The sequence below is a fragment of the Cyprinodon tularosa genome, unplaced genomic scaffold (assembly GCF_016077235.1).
Source record: "Cyprinodon tularosa strain WSP-4 unplaced genomic scaffold, ASM1607723v1 ctg263, whole genome shotgun sequence".
Taxonomy (NCBI): Eukaryota; Metazoa; Chordata; class Actinopteri; order Cyprinodontiformes; family Cyprinodontidae; genus Cyprinodon; species Cyprinodon tularosa.
Window position 1 is genome coordinate 862,048 of NW_024038967.1, and position 19,862 is coordinate 881,909.

At 35.8% G+C, this 19,862-nt stretch overlaps 1 protein-coding gene across 3 annotated transcripts in view; it reads left to right on the forward strand.

The window, feature by feature from the left end:
- ltbp3 (latent transforming growth factor beta binding protein 3) overlaps positions 1-14,078 on the forward strand; it is an 84,086-nt gene extending 70,008 nt beyond the window's left edge. For 2 of the 3 annotated variants that reach the window (XM_038289104.1, XM_038289103.1), the window contains 5 exons: positions 5,221-5,349; positions 10,682-10,837; positions 10,932-11,021; positions 11,117-11,245; positions 13,156-14,078. In XM_038289104.1, the coding sequence (XP_038145032.1) occupies positions 5,221-5,349; positions 10,682-10,837; positions 10,932-11,021; positions 11,117-11,245; positions 13,156-13,307 (656 nt within the window). In that variant the 3' untranslated portion in view covers positions 13,308-14,078. The remainder of the gene's footprint in view (positions 1-5,220; positions 5,350-10,681; positions 10,838-10,931; positions 11,022-11,116; positions 11,246-13,155) is intronic. The other variant, XM_038289105.1, reaches the window with a different exon arrangement.
- The last annotated feature ends 5,784 nt before the right edge of the window (positions 14,079-19,862 follow it).

Genomic DNA, 19,862 nt, shown 5'->3' on the forward strand with positions numbered 1-19,862 from the left:
AGAAGAGGTCACATTATTATTTATGACTGGCTGGGACATTAATCGAAAGGGGCTTGGAAGGTTGCCGCTGCTGTCCTTCCTTCTAACAAGTTAGCAGTAGCGGAACAGGCAACCGACTAGTAAACACAAGAGCGGACAAGTTTAAGTGCACCGCCTACTAACTGGGAGGAGTTAGACTTGTAGTTGTCACCTTTAAACATTTCAATCTGAAAAACTCACACAAAGAGAAAAGACAATTAGGAGAAATGTATTGATGCAATTACTTTGACTTTGGCGCTCAGACCTCGGCAGGAAACATAGCGCTTAATTTTGATAGATATGCATGAACAGGAGCAAAGAATAGGTCTGTTTCCCCCCCAGGCCTGAAACCGGTGGTGCAGTGGAGATAGATGAAGTTGGTCAGTCTGTAGACTGCTGGTTGGGGAGACGGTACGCTGAGCTTTACGGGGAGATCCAGTGGATTGCGTGAGCTGATACTAGCGCTTCACTCAGGGACCTGGAAGATGGAAGTCCAGTTTGGATAACACAGGTTGTGTGAACCTGTCCATGATGAGCAAGCATGAAGCGACAGTGGAGAGGAAAAACTCTCCATTGGGGAGAAACCTCTGGGAGAACCAGGCTCAACATGGCGGTCATCTGCCAGACGGGTTAAGATGAGACAGGGAACGCAGTAAGAGTCTGGGAGGAATGACACTCTGATGAAGCTTTAGCTACGAAGGAGGAGGAGGGGCTGGAGGTGGGATGAAACGGTGTCATCTGAATTAAGTCACAGCGCATCCAATGACTGCCCACAGGAGCAGACAGGGCGGATCGAAGGCCTTTTAAGATTAACTTTGGATGCCGATTGGCTTTCGTGGAGGTCTGGTTCAAAGCTGATTGGCTGTGTCACAGGTGGATGTAGGAGAGCTATCAGTTTCTTCAGTTAAACTTCTGCCTAGGCTCCATACTACAAAGGAAATATTTCCAGAAACTTCAGAGCTGCAGGCAGCAGAGTCCTGATCTAGCAAATGAAAACTGGGATTCTAGCTCATTGGGGTTCAATCTAAAACTGAAACACCTTCATTTTAAAATAATTGTAAAAGCAACGCCGTAAATGTAAAAAAATGAAACTTGTTCAAATTATCAGTAAGTTAATTCAGTTCAAGTTCAATAAAAAAACAACACTTTTTTTTATCTGAAAGGGAAAATAAATGTTGCAGTAACTAAATTGCGTTGTTGTTTTTATTTTTATTTTTTCTTGAGGTTGATGTAGATTTTTTGAATGCTATAGGCAAGACGAATCTTCTGTAGCTGTCTGTCTTGCATCGGATTTAGAGAAGCCTCTGTTTGAGGACATTATGTTGTTGTTTAACAGTCCTCTGAAGAGGAAGCTCTCTTTGGTCCATTATCTCCTTCACTTCATGAAGAGTCTTCCTTTGTGAAATAATCTCCAGAGGTTCTAGAGGAGTTCCAGGAGCAGAGTCGGCCTTCTTAATAAGCTTGTTGAGCTTTTTAAGTCATTACCTCTGATGCTGTTACCCTGTTCATGTTTCCTCTGAAATTTACAGTCATCTTCAGGATCATATGATTGTTTCCACAAATGCCACAAAGCGGGGGATTTTTCCTGACAAAAACCAAGAAAGCAATCTGAAACCTCAGTTTCCTGTAATGCTCGCATTCAAGCCTTCTGCCTTCTCTCAGATCTATTCTCTTCTCGGTCAAATCTTTGATTTTGCTCTCAGATCTGATGCTTCTTGCACAGATATTTTCTCCTCTTGTTTAAATCAATCTCTGCTCGAGTCAGATATATCAGATATGCTCACAACCCTGTTTTCTAAACTTGAAACAAACTTTTTTTTTGTCCTGCTCTGAGATTGAAAATGTGCACTCACTGTTTTGGCAGAGAGTGGCAAATATTCTCCATATTGGCCCCTGTTGGCCCCTGTCTAGAGCTGCCCACAGTTTGACTGAGACAAATCGATGGTCTTGTTGAGATGAATCGATTGCTATGCATTGATTCGTCTCAACAAGACCATGCTATTCTAATGATAGACGAGCATTGGCTGTACCTTTTTTTTTTTTTTTTTTACAATTCTTATAAAAAAACACAAAATTCCCAATATTATAAAAGATAGAAATATTAACTGCACTTAAACATATATCTATAAGCAGTGTGGGAGCTGTGCATTATAATGCTTTGCTATTTAGATGTCAGTTGTTTTTGACAGCTCAAGTTGTGAACATTTTATCAGAATTTGTTGATTTTCTGACCTTGAAATAACCTGGCATAAGCCAGAATATTCAGAATTACACCTATTACATGTAGCCATCTAGAAATCCTCCTGTAGAAAGCGTTCTGAAAAGGGAGAAACATTCTGTACATTTCTTACGAGGTGATTGGATACTTGCCTTCCACGTTGAGTTTTTAGCCAATCACAGCAACAGTAGCAGCTGTGACGTTTTGCTTTCTTGATTTTTTTCACAAAGTTAACTGATCTAACCAAATCTGGTTTCATTTAAAAAATAAATAAAATAGATGGTATTCCAGTTCAAATTGGCACAGCCATGTTTGTTTTGCTTCAGCAATCCACCTGTGGTCGACACCCTGCCTTTCATTGGCCGGAAACCTTTCTGTATCCAGCTGAACTGATCTGTTGGCTTCTGGCGAGATGTTTTTCCTGAGTTAGGGAATTTAGAAATCTCGCGACAATTCATCTGGTTTAGAATGTAAACCTTGTTAGGTAGAAAATTCATATTGCTTGCAAGTTAAACCTTCATAGGGAGATCTCTAAACTTCACGCCAGGGGTAACCAATCTTTTTAAAGCTGAAGGCTACTTCATGGGTACTGAGTCATAGTTAGGGCTACAGATACTGACCTATGGCCTGGAGCGTTCAGCGTTCACCTATACTTCATGCATAAAAAATATCTTTATCTCTTAGATATTGTCATTTTGGCTATACATGCTTAAAATCTCTATATGGCCCCATTTATACTACCTTTTTGAAACCATGCTGAGATCAGTCTAAGCACAGTGACCGAGATAACTGTTGAGTGTAAATGGCACGCTAAACTGAAGCAACCAAACAGCGCTAAAATGGTACTAGTTCATCAGTTCTGGCTCTGTTCTCAGATAATAAAGAGCGCAGGAGCAGACCGCATCATCTCCTTAAAGTCAGCCTCCGTAATCATTAAATTTCAGACATTCATAAAAATACTAGCTTCCCTACCATGCCACACGGTTTCCAGTGATTATTCTGCTTAGCAGTGTGATGAACCTCAACTCCTGTCATTGTTTCCTGAATCTGTTAGCCCTGATTAGACTTTTGTTTGTTGTATCCACTTTTCCAAAAGCCGACTCTGTCAAGTAAATTCACCAAAGGCTGCCTTCTTTGCCTTACTTGCCGCAAACAACGAAATATCACAATTATAACCAAACTCTTTACCTCTAGAGAGCAGTAGTACAGTAGATCACCGCTAGGAGGCGAGGAGCCGTGCGAATGTGATGTGTAAATGGTCGTAAAGAACCAAGCTCGGCACGGTTAACTGATCCAAGCTCGGTCCAAACTCAGCACAGTAAATAGATCAAATTAAATATGATTATATAAATGTAATTAAAAAAGAAGAACAACAAAATAAAAGATTATTTCAAACTTAGCCCAATGGTGAGCTGTTCTGTTTTCAGAGGATGCTGAGGGCCCCCTACATTCTCCTTGAGGCCTCCTTGGTGCCCCACCCACCACATTGGTGACCCCTGTTTTTGGCTAATAAAAGAGGGTTCATGTGACTCCTACCTCTATGGTTGCTGTCAGAGGCCTGGCCAGTTTACCTATCCTACCGACACCTTGTTGGATGGTCCAGAGGCCTGTCTGATTTTGTTGTTGCTGCTGGAACAGAGTCCCACTTTATGCCAATTCAAGAGAATCACTGAGCGAAGGGATGGAAGTTCAGGGTCAGTTTTTGCCTAGTTAAGAAAGGCTAGGACTGAAACAGTTAATCAGATTAAAGGTCTTTATTATTAGTGTTCAAATATTTTGGAAATCGATTTAAATAGTGAGCTGCTCAGTGGAGCAGTGGGTAGCACTGCTGCCTTGCAGTGAGAAGGTTCTGGGTTCGGTTCCTGGCCTGGGGTGTTTCTGCATGGAGTTTGCATGTTCTCCCTGAGCCTGGGTTCTCTCTGGGTACTCTGGCTTCCTCCCTTAGTCCAAAAACATGACTGTTAGGTTACTTGGCTTCTTTAAATCCTCCTTAGGTGTGTGTGAATGGTTGTTTGTCTCTGTGATGGACTGGCGACCACCTTAGAAAATGGATGGATTTAAATAGTTACTTAGAGTAAAATATGTCATTTGATAAAATGATAACCTACTTATACCAGTAATTTAGACAAAGCTAAAGTGTTTTTTGTGTATTAATAAGCCAGTAATGAGGAGAAAATTCAAGCACACAGGTTTGGATTTTTGTAACCTCATGAACTTCACTCTTATGCTATCCTTGGTACCACGACAATCATGAAAAAGGCAAATTTAATAAGTGAAAAGGAGCACAGATAAACATGAAATATTAGATTTTGTCATCAGTTTGTGTATGTTTTCAAATAAAAACAGCTTTACTCCTGTAACCTCTGCAGACCCCAATACTAAATGTTATTTATTCAGGCAGCAGTTTGTTTCTTTAAAACTAAGACAAATTATTCAAAGGGAAATCAAGGACACCTCAGCCTTACCCCTAAACAGAGCACTCTGGCTTTTGCAGATGTTTTATTTTCCAGCAAATTCTTCTGGAACAAAGTTTTCTGTTTTTCATCAATAATAGTGTTTTGTTTTTTTGTAAGTAGAGGCCAGCTGGAAGGTTATGCAATCCCCTCAAGAAGAAAGCTTCACATAGCAAAACACTAACAGAAAGTAAATATGTTTCAGTAACAATATTTAGAATAGAGTTTAAACCAATGAAATCTGCTCATTAATCCTTTTAATTATAACCTGTTTTAGTGTTATATTTGTTTAATTTCCAGCATCATCCTCTAAACATTAGACAGACATTAGACAGACTTAGAGATACCCGTCACTCACCGGCTTTAACAATTAGAGATATTTTTCCCCCCAAATGAAGCATTCACTGCAGGAAAGAATTTTTTCTGCATTACATGGTGGGACGAAAGCCTGAGATCGACCACCTGCAAACTAAGCTGTGGCCCAGAAGCAGATGTTCATACTGTAACCAGTGTCTGTGGTGCCCTTTGCAGATGTGAATGAGTGCCAGGACCCCTCGTACTGTAAGAATGGGAGGTGTGAGAACACGCCCGGCTCCTTTCACTGTTTTTGTGACCCTCCCCTCACCTTCAGCGCGGCGCTGAAGCAGTGCGTCTATGACGGTGGGTAGAACTAGCTTGCCTGACCGCTCAATCCTACACTCATGTTTTTCATTGCAATTACTCCACAGTTCTGTCCTGTTTTCAGTCCTGTTACTAATTTTATGAAAGGATTTTTGTAGCTTTTAACAACAACAAAAAAACATCTTAATTTTTGCACAATGAATGAGTAGATTTTTTTGTGAGAAACTAATTACATTCACTGCTGGTCAGAAGTTTATTTGCACTCATCATTGGCATCAATGTTGTATTTTTAGCCCTTAATGTGCATTTAAACTGTTCCTTTTTTTCAAGGCTGAAAGATGATACAACAAACATTTTTTATGATTCTTATGTATCAGGATTTTCCAAAAGTTCTGTCTAATTTCAACTGCCTAATGCAGGGCTGTTCGAGTCAGGTCCTCCAGGTCGTGTCTCCTGTATCTATTAGACGCGTCTCTGCCTCAACACACCTCCTTAGCATGCATTTAAGTTCTGCAGGGTCCTGCTAATTAAGGGATTATTTGACTCAGGTGTGTTAAAGCAGAGACTAACTTAAAGCTCAGCAAAAACCTAAAGCTAAGTGAAGATGTCTTAAAATAACTGATTTGCTCTTTTTGTAGAGCTGGTAATTAAGATGATCTAACTATGGAAAGAGTTTTTGGCCCTTAAAATGGGATATTAAGATATTATATACTTAAAATAAGATAATGTAGTTGTTGTTGTTGTTTTTTTCTTATTGTAGACATAAATTATCCTATTCAAATAGCATATTGTCTTACTAGCTCAGAGCATTGAAAATACACTTATTTTAATAAAAAAATTACTTGTTTAAGTTTCAATTCTTGTAGCAACAACGCTCCAAAAACTGATCTAAAAGTGAGTACGAATTTCCTAAAACACATGTATTTGCCCTTAACTCGAGCAGCTAATTTGATGTTCTGACAATAGAATGAGTATTGTTGCTTTTAAAATTAAAACAATTAGATATATGCACCTAAAATAATTAATAATAAATAATAATAATAATGCAGTTGTTTTATTTTAAACATACAGTAAATGATCCCGTTCCAGTGGTACATTGTCTCATTCACCTGCTCAGATTATGAGAAAATGCATTTACTTTGTGATAAAATGATCAAATCAATATTTCTAGAGAAGACAGCAAACCTGGAGGACTGGAAGTGTAGAAACCTTTCTAAGGAGAATGCTAAAAGTTGTAACCGTCAGCCCCTCAGCATGATGCTGCTACCACCATGCTTAGCAACTACTGACTCTGTGACTTCTGCAGCTAGATAACGTTTCCTTATGTGCAGCTTTGAATTTGAGTCATGCTTTACAGGAATGTATTTTGTGGCCTTGGTTTCATTTTTAGCTTCCAGTTTGTGATCAAACTGAGCCCTGATTGCTTCTCACTATTCTCTTATAAAGCTGAGCTGGTTTACACTGGAAAACAATCTAGAAATATGTATAAAATTCCTAAATTAAGTGTATTTACTTTAATTTAAGTAGGTAAATGAGATAGTTTGCCAATGGAATGAGTATTTTTTATTCTTAAGATAAAATAATTAGATAATATTCACTTGGAATAAGACAATGCAATTGTGTTTTCTTATTTTATGTGTAAATAGTCTTGTTCCATTGGCAAAATGTATATTTTACCTCCTTAATCCAAAAACAAATGCACTTATTCTAAGAAAAAATGACTTATCTAGATTTTGAGTTTTTCCAGTGTGAAATATGACACTGTTCTGTGTTTAAACAGGACACTGTCGCCAGCACTTATAAAAATGTTTTTTATTGAGGTAAAACAGTCAAACAAAACATTTTTGGAAAAACATTGTTCTGGCTTAAAAGCCAGAACCAAGGCAGGAAGCCAAAGTACTTCCATTTATTTCTTCCACTCCTGCCTAAAAGAGTGGTAAAAGATCCAGCAACAAAGTATTTTTATAATGGCTGAATAATCCAAAATACATTCAAATATATAAATCCAGTTATTATATATTATATAAATCCATTCTATTATTGACCGCTCTCTTATCACTCCTTTGATAAACAAAATGGTCTAAATAAATCTTTCAGTCCAACATTTTATTTAAGCTCTGTTTCGATGATAAGTGCATTTAAACATTTGACCTACTCGAAAAAATTTTAATAGTTTTTTTGTTTTGTTTTTTGTTGGGGTTTTTTTTTACCAGTAAAACGCTTTTTACTTTGAAGGAAGTCCTTATTGTTATATATCACTGATATCACTGTTTAAATTTATTCATTTAACATAGTTTAACAAGAAAATCAATTGAAATTAGCTTTTCTTTTTTATGGCAGACTCTGCAAGGAATACTCTGTTACTTCCTGGTTTAATATTTCTAACAGATGCTGCTGGGGGTTTTTTTTTCCTAATGAGTCAAAATAGCTTTTTAATGTGACACCATACAGTATAAACTGCAGGCAGTCTAACACAAGCCGAACATAGTGCACAAGCTCTTACAGTAGTCAGTTTAATTATTAATGTTTTTAAATAAGATTTTGAATTAATTTTTTGGTTTGCATGTAGTGATCGCACAGAAAAAATATTAAGAACTAATCCTGGTTGCAATCACGGAGTAGCTATAGCGGTGTGTGATATGCATGAGCATTAAAGGATGTGTTGATCTGGTTTTAGACAAAGGTGGGAGGCACTAACTAACAGTATCCACCAAAGGAAAGGGGGAAAAAAACTGTGGCTGCTCTGTTTACAAATTGATAAATAAAAACCTGTGATTTTAGGAGTGTTTTTTAGATATTATGATTGAATACTTTGATAGCTTAAGATTGATAATTTTTCTTTTTACTACTAATTTTGGTATGATTTAAATGAATAATAGGTGTATTGGCTGAGAATCTTAATTTCTTTCCCTTTAATTCTGTTGAATTGATTTGAGTTAATCTGTTTTACTCAGTTAATTATTATTTTTTAACGTTTAGGGAATCTAAGTCACATGCAGTAAAGCTGTTGAATACACTGGTGATATTTATAATAATATGGACTAATTTGTTAGTTGTTGCTGTTGACTGGAATTTCCTGTGACCATGTAAAGCATGAACAGATACTTAATAAAAGCTGATTTTTTCGTTTTTTGCACACAGCACCCTCCATTCTTACTTCCCCATAAACATTTGTCAAAATGTTTTAATCTTTATTACAGTAGATTTATTTCCAACAGATAAAAATTTTGAAAACTCTAATTTGAATTGTAATCAATGAGGGGGAAAAACTGAGAGATAAAAAAAAATGTTCAGAAAAAAAGGTAATTGAATTTGGTTTTAACAATTATCATTTTTAGATTGCTCACAGTGACTAGGAGCTTTTGATGATCTATCCCTGACACAACAGAAAGGCCCTTATTTACTAAGATCTCTTCAAAATGGAAAAAATCAAGATAACAAGAAACCAATTATCACAGATACGTGGCGATCGGTTAGAAAATGAACTGCAGTAATTCTTTTTTTTTTATTGATATTTTTCTTGATTTGAGGAGGAAGGTAAAAAAAAAATGCATTAAGTTGATTTAAGTTTAAAATAGGAAAGACAACTGCATAATCTTATTTCATGCATATCATTTCCAATTATCTTATTTTTAAGTTAAACATACTCATGTCATTGGCAGATCATCTTATTTACCTACTTAAATTAATTGCAAATATGCTTATTTTAAGAACTCAATACTTTTTTATTTGGTTTTGCAGAGTAGATACATGAAAATACTGATGAGCCAAAAATTATAAATTTTTTGTAATAATAAAACGCCAACGCTGAAACTCATTTATTAGAATACCTTAAAGCAGGAAAAAATATATACTAGTTAAAATGTATTAAAGTAAAAGGCTGTTAAGAATCATTTTAAATGATTATTGAAATTCGTCAGAACTTGTGATATTGATGGATTACTTTAGGTCCCTCTTCTCCATCACTACTGGCATCAGATGAACACTTGTTTTTTTGTGTGGAATTCAAACTCCCACAGTTCTTGTGAAGTTTTTGTTTTATGTTTCATTTTGGGAAGAACTAATTCTTTTTTTACGTTTCTCTGGGAATTCACCTATTTCTTTGTGTAGAATTTGTTGATGGCGTCTATGGAGGAGATTTCTGCCAAAAACAAAGAGCAATAATTTTAATCTGAAAGCACGATTTATTTTACTTGCACTCAAAACCTGCAATGCTCGCATTCAGAACTTCTGCTTTCTCTCAAATCTATTCTCTTCTCCATCAAATGTTTCTTCTCTCATTTCTGATGCTTCTCTCATAGATATTTTCTCCTCACGTTTAAACCAGCCTCTGCTCAAGTCAGAGATACGCTCACAAACCGTTTTCTCTGATTGCAGATTTTTTTCGCTTTCTCTCAGACTGGAGTCAGATTGTCTCCTAGCAACATTTCCAGCCAATAGAAATGCCTCAGAAAGCTGAGTTTGCCTTTTACTGCTTAGTGGTAATAAAATATATAAATGCTTTTCAATATAAATTCTAATAAAACAAGAAGCTGAAAAAAACACAAACAATTTGTGAAAAAAAAAAATTATAAGGGGTGATTTCAAAATCACCAATGAAAAAAAAAAACGGTTTTACCTATGAGGTCATATATTTGATTTGCATATCAAACACAATTGGGTTAGAAGAAAACATTCGAAAAGCAATTTTATTATCAGTAGGCAGGTAAATGGGTAAACTCAGAATAAGAAAAGAAGCATAAACTTTCGGAGGCAGTCATTCTATTGGCAGGAAATGTTGCTAGGCAACGATCCAACTCCAGTCTGAGAGAGGGCGAAAAACTCATAAGCAGAGAAAAACGCGTTTGTGAGCATAATATCTGATTCGAGAAGAGACTGGTTTTAACGAGAGGGGAAAATATCTGTGCAAGAAGGATCAGATCTTAGAGCAGAAACAAAGATTTGACTGAGAATAGAATAGATTTGACAGAAGGCAGAAGTTTTGAATGCGAGCATTGCAAATTTTGAATGCAAGTAGTAAATCCTGGTCTCAGATTGAAAATCTTGGTTCTTGGCTTTCAGCACGAAAGATCCTCCATAAGCATCCAGTCGTATTTATCCCATAGATGGTCACAGATTTCTTGGTCTTGTTGCACCAATCCCGATCAAAATGCAAAGCAGTGCATTCAGAGTTCTCAGATTATTGCTGTAATTCAAGCCTTTATTAACCACGTGTTTTGAAATTAGCACATCTAGGTGATATTTTTGAAGAATAAGACAGGGCCCAAGTTTAGCTAACGTTTTCCTGGACTATTACTCATAAATTATTCCTGAAGTGAAACCATCTAACACTAAATAAAACAAATTGTATCTCTCCATTATTTTAAACTAGATCGTACTGCGGCCCACAGAGACGTGTGTTTCGAGCGGGTGGACGAGGGGCTCATCTGCAGCCGGCCCGTCGCCTCAGTGACTTACTCAGAGTGCTGTTGTCACTATGGTCGCGGCTGGGGGCCGGAGTGTAACACCTGCCCTCCCAGGAGTTCAGGCGAGTTTCCTGCAGTATCTGTAACCTTCCCTGCTTCCCACCAGCTCACCTTTCATCCGAATGATTAAACGTCTTCTTCTTTTCTCCTGTTTAGAAATGTTCAGCGTTCTCTGTAAGATGCATCTTGAGACTGACTCTGAAGGGGATCAGGACGTTCAGGCAGCTTTCACAAACTACAACCCAGGTGAAATCATCTTCTAGTCCTTGTGGCTTTGCTATTTTGCCATCTATGATGTCATATTCACTCCATTCACTGTATTTTCTCCTTTTCACTAAAAGGGGACAGTTCAGAGGAAGATTCAGACGAATGCAGCTGTAAAAATGGCCGGTGTGTCCGCTCCTACCTGTCCACTATGTGTCAGTGTAACCCAGGGTTCAGGCTAGACCACTCACGTGGCCGTTGTATAGGTGTGTACTTATACAAAATGCAAAATGTACATGTGGACATTGTCATAAAGCATTATATCCCTTATTCCATGTTATAGACACAAAGAAAAATACTGCTAAGCTAATGTTTTTCTTTAATGAAAGGAAAGTGGTTTTATATATAAATTTATTTATAAATAAATTTATTTATATATATAAATAAATAAAAAAACAGCATGCATCATAGCTCTGCTGGTATGTTTGCAATCGTTGATCCTCCACCTCAGTCTCAAGTCTTTTGCAGCCTCTATCACATTCAAAAATCTTTACTTCAGCTCGCATTAAAAAAATTAAAAGAATAAAGATCACTTAAGCTTTAAAATAATTAAAAAATTATTACCTCTTGAAGCTCATCAAGAGAATGCCAAGAGTGCGCAAAGCAGTAATCAAAGCAAAAGGTGGCTACTTTGAAGAACCTAGAATATAAGACATTTTTTCAGTTGTTTCACACTTTTTTTTTGGTTAAGTATACAATTTCACATGTGTTAATTAATTTTTGATGCCTTCAGCGTGAATCTAAAATGTTCATAGTCATGAAAATAAAGAAAACTCTTTGAATGAGAAGGTGTGTCCAAAGTTTTGGTCTGTATTGTATGTATCATTTTTTTAATATACAAAAAATAAATAGGAAAATTCACACTTAAGTAAGAATAGGAATAATCTCACAACAATATAATTTAAGTTTAATTAAAAAGCTTGGTAAAGTTGAACTACTCCAGAAAGTCCATAGTTATCTTAAATTGGATAAATGCATTCTACAAAAGTTAAAAAAACAATCCAAAAAACTTTCAAAGTTGGAAGATGTCTCACATCCACCCAGGAAAGTTTTTCAATTCAAAATGTCAGAAATAGCGTTGAGTTCTAAGCTTTATAGAGTAGCCCAAACAAAGCCTTGTTTTGGGTAGAAGTAGCTACTGGTGAACACATGATAGTGGTAGCATCAGGTGTTACGTAACCACAAGTCCAACTTTTCTAAAAACATGCAGAAATTGAAATCTAAGTAAAGCGATGGTTCATTACCAAAATGGGTAGGGTGGGCAGGGTGGAGCCAGGGTTTTTTTCACAGGGGCTCAAAAAGGAATTGAAAAAGATAATTAAATAGGGAAATGGTTCAATATTTCATATAATACGAGGGCCAAAGGGCCACTTGTTGACCTGAAGCTGCAGGTTTCAGGCCCCTAATCCAGCAGAAGAAAAATGATCCAATTTCAATATGAAGCTAAATGTACAACACTTTAACTTTTAAATCCTTACTGCAGAAAGAACTGTAAATCTAAAAAATAAAATTGTTCTAAAAAAAACAATTAGTTGTTGGTTTAGCCCAAATCATCCTAAGAAACTAATACAGCAACATGCTTACAGTCTAGGGGCAATAACAGAAGCTAAGGCCAGTTTTAAAGGAACGGAGGCTACTGTTAAATCATCCATCAGATTATTTACTTTTGATTTACTTTTGAATAAATAGAAAAAAGCAACTCATTATGTTATTTCAGGTGCATAGTTTGTAGTTTGCACAAATATGTTTGTGCATATTACAATAATATGTTTTAATAAATCTATTTTCAACTAATATATATTTTGCATCTTGCCTCTTGCCCGTAGACAGCTGGCTCGCAATCCCAGCTGGGATAATAAGCATGGCAGAAAATGGATGAATAGATGGATATTTTGCACATTAAGAAAACATGTTTTAAGAAATGTTTTACTAATTTTTAGATCAAAATTTGAAGTGTACAAGGCTGTTCTTCTTATCACTAAATAACCCTTTTGGGGGGTTGACAGCTTATTCCAGATTAAATTACATTTTGGTGGATTATTTTTTTGATTCACTGCTGCTTACTATTCCTAGTTCTGTTTCACAGCTTTTCCTGATGCTCATTTTTGTTTTCCAGACATTGACGAATGTGCAGATCCGGGTCTGCGCACCAGCCTCTGCAAGAACGCTCACTGCAAGAACACCCCCGGCTCATACAGGTGCATCTGCAAACATGGCTTTATGCCCTCACGCCGGCAAAACGTGTGCGTGCGTCGCAGAACTCAGTAAAGATCCAGAAGACATGCCGTGGTGCTCCTCTCTGTCCTGGTGTGGCTGTGCTGAACGCCTGAAGAAAAACAGAGCTTCGCTGTGGGAGATAAATTCTATGCAAATCTGGAATGTCCAAAACACTCTTTCCCCCACCGGTTCATTTTTGAAAAATATCACATCACATTAGGATGATCTTTGTTTATTGTTTTGTAAGTATTGTTTTCTAAACTGTTTTTTCGTTTGATATTAAAGTGTATATTTTTGTGTTTTCTGTTTATTGATTACCCCACTCCATCAAATTGATCAGTTTTAATTCAAATTTGAGCTCCAGTTTTTTTATTAAAGAAAACAATCTCAAAGATCTATGGTATTACTGTTAGTTGTTTTTTTGTTTTTTACATTTCCCTTTAAACCCAAATCCTGTCATGTTTAATAGTAAACAACATCTGAAGTGTATTTTTTACAGTAATTATTACACATTGTTTAAATTGTGTTTTGTACAGTTTGTTCTGTAGAATGACCCCTTTGCTTCTCTGTTTGTTTGTTGATGCAAAGTTTAAAAAAGAAATTGTAGCAGTTTGTTATTGTTTGACAAGTGCACCAAAGTGGACTTTGTGGAAGAGGTGAGCTTGATGCACAATACAGTGGGAATATGGTGGGAAATAATTGCCTAATGTATCTTCTAATGGGGAAAGCCAGGAAAGCTGTTATATTTGCTGAATAAAACTGTTAGCCAAACAAGCTGTTGGGAGAAGACAAATTTGATTAAAAAAATACCCTGGAAAATAGTGTTTCTATCTCTTTTTGTGTTTTGTTTTTGTGCAGTGTTTAAAGTTGAAGTAAAATAAGTATTTTTAGAGTTTCGTGAAGAATGGGGCCATCTTGTGGCTTGTTTGTGTTATTACACTTCCTACATCTCACCCAATGAAGTTGATAATGTTTTGGACTTTGTGGTTAAAATCAACTGAAATATCTGAAATTATGTGTAACAGAAAATGTGCTTCTAAATCATGTGTTTAATCAAGTCTGATTCATCCAAATCTTTGATTTCTCTCTCCCTGATGACCTCAGGGAACCAAAAATAACTTTCAAAATGCTTCTCTTTAACTTTTTAAAATTTCAGGAACTCCTGGTCCATCCATTTATCCACCCCTCCATCCACCCATCCATCCATTTATCCATCTTTCCGTCCATCCATCCATCCATTTATCCATCTGTCCATCCATCCATTTATCCATTCATCCATCCATCCAACCACTCATCCATCCATTTATCCATCCATCCATTTATCCAGACGTCCGTCCGTCCACCCATCCATCTTTCCATTTATCCGTCCACCCATCCTTCTATCCATTTATCTATCCGTCCATCCACCCATCCATCCATCCATTTATCCATCAATCAATCCATCCATTTATACATCCATCCATCCATGTTTTTACTTTCTTTTGACACACATTTCACACCTTTTTTTTAATGCTTTGTGGAAACTCTGTGCTTGGTTATTCCTGTTTCACTGTTTCGCGATCGAATCACCCGAAATAACACAGGGAGCAACATCTAAGTGGCAATTAACTGTTTTTTTCTCTGGGTTTGTTTTCTCTTCTAGTTTTTAATTTGCATTATTGACTCTATCCACCTGAGGGGCTTACAGTCAAAAAAGCCAAGAGGATACCAACAGAATGTAAAAGCAAACATTGAAGCAATCCAGAGATGATGGAGCTGACAGCAAACAGCTGACACAGGATCTGCCTCTGAGTGACAGATCTTTCTGAAATCAAACATGACCAGAAGGAGCAAACAGAATAATTTCCGCATAGCATGACGGAGCAATATATTCAGTCAGTTTTGTTAAATTCTCTGAAAACATTAAGGAATGCTCAAGAAAATTAGTTCACAACCAACAACATTTAAAGTAAAGCTTTAATGTGAACTGACTGTAATATATTAGCTCATCAAGTAACTTAATAGTTCTGGTATAATTTCTAGACATATAAACCTATCCATTAAAAAGTAACAAAATTTATATTTATTATTATATTACAACACAGAGTTCTATATAATTGCACGGTAGAGAAAAATAAACCATGCATTGTTTTCAAAATGCCTCACAGATAGAAATCTGAAAAATGTTGTCTGTGCATTTATATTTAGCCCTCTTTCCTTTGACAACCCTAAATTAAATCCAGTTGTCTTTAGAAGTCAAATTTCCCCACATTAGTGAGGATTATTGGAGACAAGGCGCATAGAACAGATCAGGACTACATTTGCTTAAAGAACAACATTATAATCAAAAATCAACACTGTGGTTGTTTTTTTTATGGTGGTCAAAGTTTAGTGAACTACATTATATCAATTAATATTTATCAGCTATAATAGCGATATTAATATCGATATCAACTTGTATTTTTTATAATAGTGCTTCCCTAATTGCAAGTCCAGCTTGATGTTTTAAATTAAGCTCAATTGAACTTTTTTTGCTTTATACAAACAAAGATACTAATTGATCATTCAAGTGCTTTCTCTGAACATAAAGCCCTAATTGCACTGTGAATAGAATTTTTCCATAGAATTAATTGATGGCAGTGAGTTAGAAACTTCAACACCATCGAAGTAAAGTTTTTTTTTTTTTTTTTTATGTTATGTAATTTCACACTTCTTACCCAAAAGAGCTGCAAAAGTCATGTAAAAAATTAAAAATAGTGTTGGAAGGATTTAATATCAAAATTGCTGATTTGAAAAAAAAAAAAAAAAGTCAAAACATGTAAAATGTATTTATGATGCTTTATATATAGTTAGATTTTAAGGAATTAATACAAAAGTTGAATATTACATTGTTTTGTTGTTGCAAGGTACTTTTTATCTGAATGGTACCACAGAGCAGAAGTTACTGGAACAGGCACACATTGGGATTTACAGCTCAAAGTATTTAGGTACATTTAACTAGATATTTTAAAGTTGCATTTGTGGTGTTAACAAAAACGTAGGATTTAGTCATTATAAACCAGGTAATTTGCAATCTAATAAATTTTTTTTTTTTTTTTTATATTAGCATGGATTGTTTTTAACCATCCACCAAAGTTGACTCAATACTGGCAGTAAAAAAAACTCATTAACATTTTTACACTTGTTAATAAATTTGAGTGAATTCATCACTAATAAAATGAAATTAAAACATTTTCTGTGACATTAAACATGTTCTCTGTTTGACTTTTCTGCTTTTGGTGAATTTGTTCCAAAATAGATATGATCATCTTGAAATAAAAAGACAAAGGCATTGTCCACTAGAAGGAGCTGCTGGTTTGCATGTGCAGACAGTTACATAAATCATAAATAAAATAAAGAGAGGATCCATATTTATCCTATAAATACAGTCAAGCTTGGCAGTTGTGTGTCCTCTGCTGCTACCTTTCAGTCTGGGGTCCCACAGGGGTCAGTGTTAGACCCCTTGCTCTTCTGCTTGAATCTATTTAAGGAAATATCGGCGTTTCTTTGTACTGTTATGCTCATGACTCCCAGGTCTATCTTCCTCTTTAAAAAGCCCTGGTCTTTTCATTAGATTCGATGTTCAAATGTCTTACTGTTAGAGTTCAGGTTCTGTTACGTTTTTCTTTTGGATGTTCAGTTTTGCTTTGCTCCTTGTTTTCTAGTTTTTTATGGTCTAATTCTTAGCTTATTGTGTTCTTTGGTTTTTTCTCAGTTACTGTCTTAGTCTTGGTTATTTTATGTTTTCTTTTGAGTGTTACATTTTTGCTGTACTCCTTGTTTTCTAGTTTTAGTGGTTTTATTTTCATTTTGCTGTGTTCTCTGGTTAATTCTTAGTTACTGTTGCAGTCTTGGCTCTGTTATGTTTTTCTTTTTTCAGTTTTACTTGCTCCATGTTTTATAGTCTTAGTGGTTTAATTCTTATTTTGTTGTGTTTTCTAGTTATTTTCAGTTTTTTAGGTTTTTATTTGTCGCCCTCTGCTGCCCTCTTGTGCTCTCCTTTTTCCCTAGCTCCTTTTCTGTTCTGCTCTGTGAACACCTGTTCCCAATCTGCTCGTTAGTCCTCTCTTTGTCTCAGTCTCCCTTGAATACTCCTTTGAATTACCTCCCTCGGTTTTCAGTATTCTCATTATTAAATCCTAAAGAAATTCACCTCTGCCTCCCTGCCACTGCTTTTGGGTCAACAAACCATAACCAAATCCTGGCACTTACTGGTATAAAGTCATGGATAACTTCAAACATTTTACATTTGAAAGAGGAAAAAACTGAAGTCACAATATTTGGTGGTATATCTGATGTCTCTAACATATCTTAGTTCTCTGGTTCACTATTTTTGGCCGATTATCACAGATCTTGGGTTTTAAGATTGATGCAGATTTTAAACTTGAAAGCCAGTTCAGGGGGTTTGTTAAATCTAAATTTTCTTTTAAAGCCAGCTACCTAAAGTGAAGCCATTTATATAAAGGCAGTTTTTTTTTTTTTCAAACTGGTTCATGCTTTTGTTACATCTAGGCTGGATTACTGTAATTCTCTCTATTTGGGGTTCAGTGATGTATCCATCAGGGGCCTGCAGGGTGTGCAGCTGCTGCTTTCTGAGCTGCTAGGCTCCCATACACCTGCCTGCTCCCTCAGGTCTGCTAACCAGCAGCTCCTTATTGTCTCTAAATCCAAGCGGAAACTAAGAGGAGATTGTAACTTCACTGTAGCGGCTCCAAGGTTATGGAATGATCTCCCATTTTATGTCATACAGGCCTCGTCCCTGTAGAGGTTACTGCTCTTCTTACAACACACCTTTTTCCAGAAGCCTTTTGCACTTACTGAGAGGTTGACTCTATTCTTATTTGGAATTATTTTATGTTATCCCCATTACTTTTAATACATTTTATACATCTTTACAGTTTTAACTTTCTTTCTTTCTTTATGTCTATTTTAGCATATCTGTTTTTAGTTATACATTTTAGTTTTACTGTTATAGTCAGTTGATATATAAACAGCACTTTGTTGACCTTTGTTGTTTTGAAGTACTCTAAATAAAGTTTGAATGGTATTATACTACGGGCCAAATTATGCTTTGGTTAGACTTAGTATGTTGGGATTTCAGCTAAATGCAAACTAATCGATACCAGTGTTGTGTGAACAACCTTTGGTTGGTCTATCCAAAAACCCCATAACCTATAGATGGTCCTCAATCTGCTGCATGAAACAAGTCACGCCGCGTGAGAGTGGCGCTCAGCGTCTCTCTGTCCTGGTTTCATTCTGTCTAATAATTATATCTCTTTGAAAGTGGAACGTTTGGGTGACCTACAGCTATTAGTTTAGGGAGAGACAGAGAAAAAGAAACGGGACATGAGAGCCAGGGGATGAGCAAAAGAACCAAAACAGAAATAGAATACATGTCCTTGGGAGACGACTTAAAAAACTTGATGTTGAGGATATAAATATCTTGAAGTGGGTCACAGTGACCAGAGTACAACCTGATGGGAGCCAGTGTCTGTAGACAGCAGCTAATAAGGTTTTTGTGGTCGTCTGCCACTTTCTGAGACAAATATGGCATGCAATAAATAAAAAAATAAAACAACACAATAACAAAACATGAAGCGGCGTTAAAACATCAAGCATGTTTCTGTTCCTTTGCAAAAAAAGACCCAGAACTGCTTATTATATAAGATCAGGCAAGTTCTGAAGACGATTGAGAAAACAGCTAGTCAGTCACTTCAGGCCAGTTCAGTCATCTATACCAGGGATTCCCATACATTTCAGTCAGTGACCACAAAAATAACAGCGCCACGGAAAGATGACCCTGTGGAAATTACTCTTTATTATAATTAAAATGAATAAATGTAATTTTTAAATAACCTTTAATCATTTAGCATAGAGTTTTAAATATTTTTGATTATTCAATGGTGCATTTTTACATTAATATTAAATTTTTGTTATTTTTCACTTTAAATCCGTTATCATTCATTTAATAGGACATTTAATTATTCAACTTTGCATTTTAAATTGTCATGGAATGTCTAATAGTTGAACCATATGCCAGATAAATAAATACATGCATTTTCCAATTACATTTATTCATTTAATTTTATTTCTATTAATTTATTTCTATTAATTTAATGGAACATTATTATATTATGCTATTTTTGCTATTTATAATTTCATTATTTCTCTTAATATTTAAATATGCTGAATAAATTAAGTAATAAATAAAGGCATAGAGAAAACAACAAATTAATTTATAATCAAACATTTAATGGGACATTAATTATTTAATTGTAAACATAATTTCATGGTATATCTACTGTCATAAATAAATGAATAAAATTTACATCTACTAATTTTATTGTACTCACATTTATGTATTCCAAGATAAACTTTGGCCCTCCATATACCTTAGGGACCACAGTGATTAAGAAAATCATGTCATGACCCCCCACTTGCAACCCCGACCCCCTGGGTGGACCTGACCATTACTTTGGAAACCCCTGATCTGCACTGATGAAATAGGATGGGAGTGACATGAGGAAAATGTCTAATGCCCTCTGATTAAAATTTGATTTTAGAAGGGTATTTCAGAAAATTCATTTT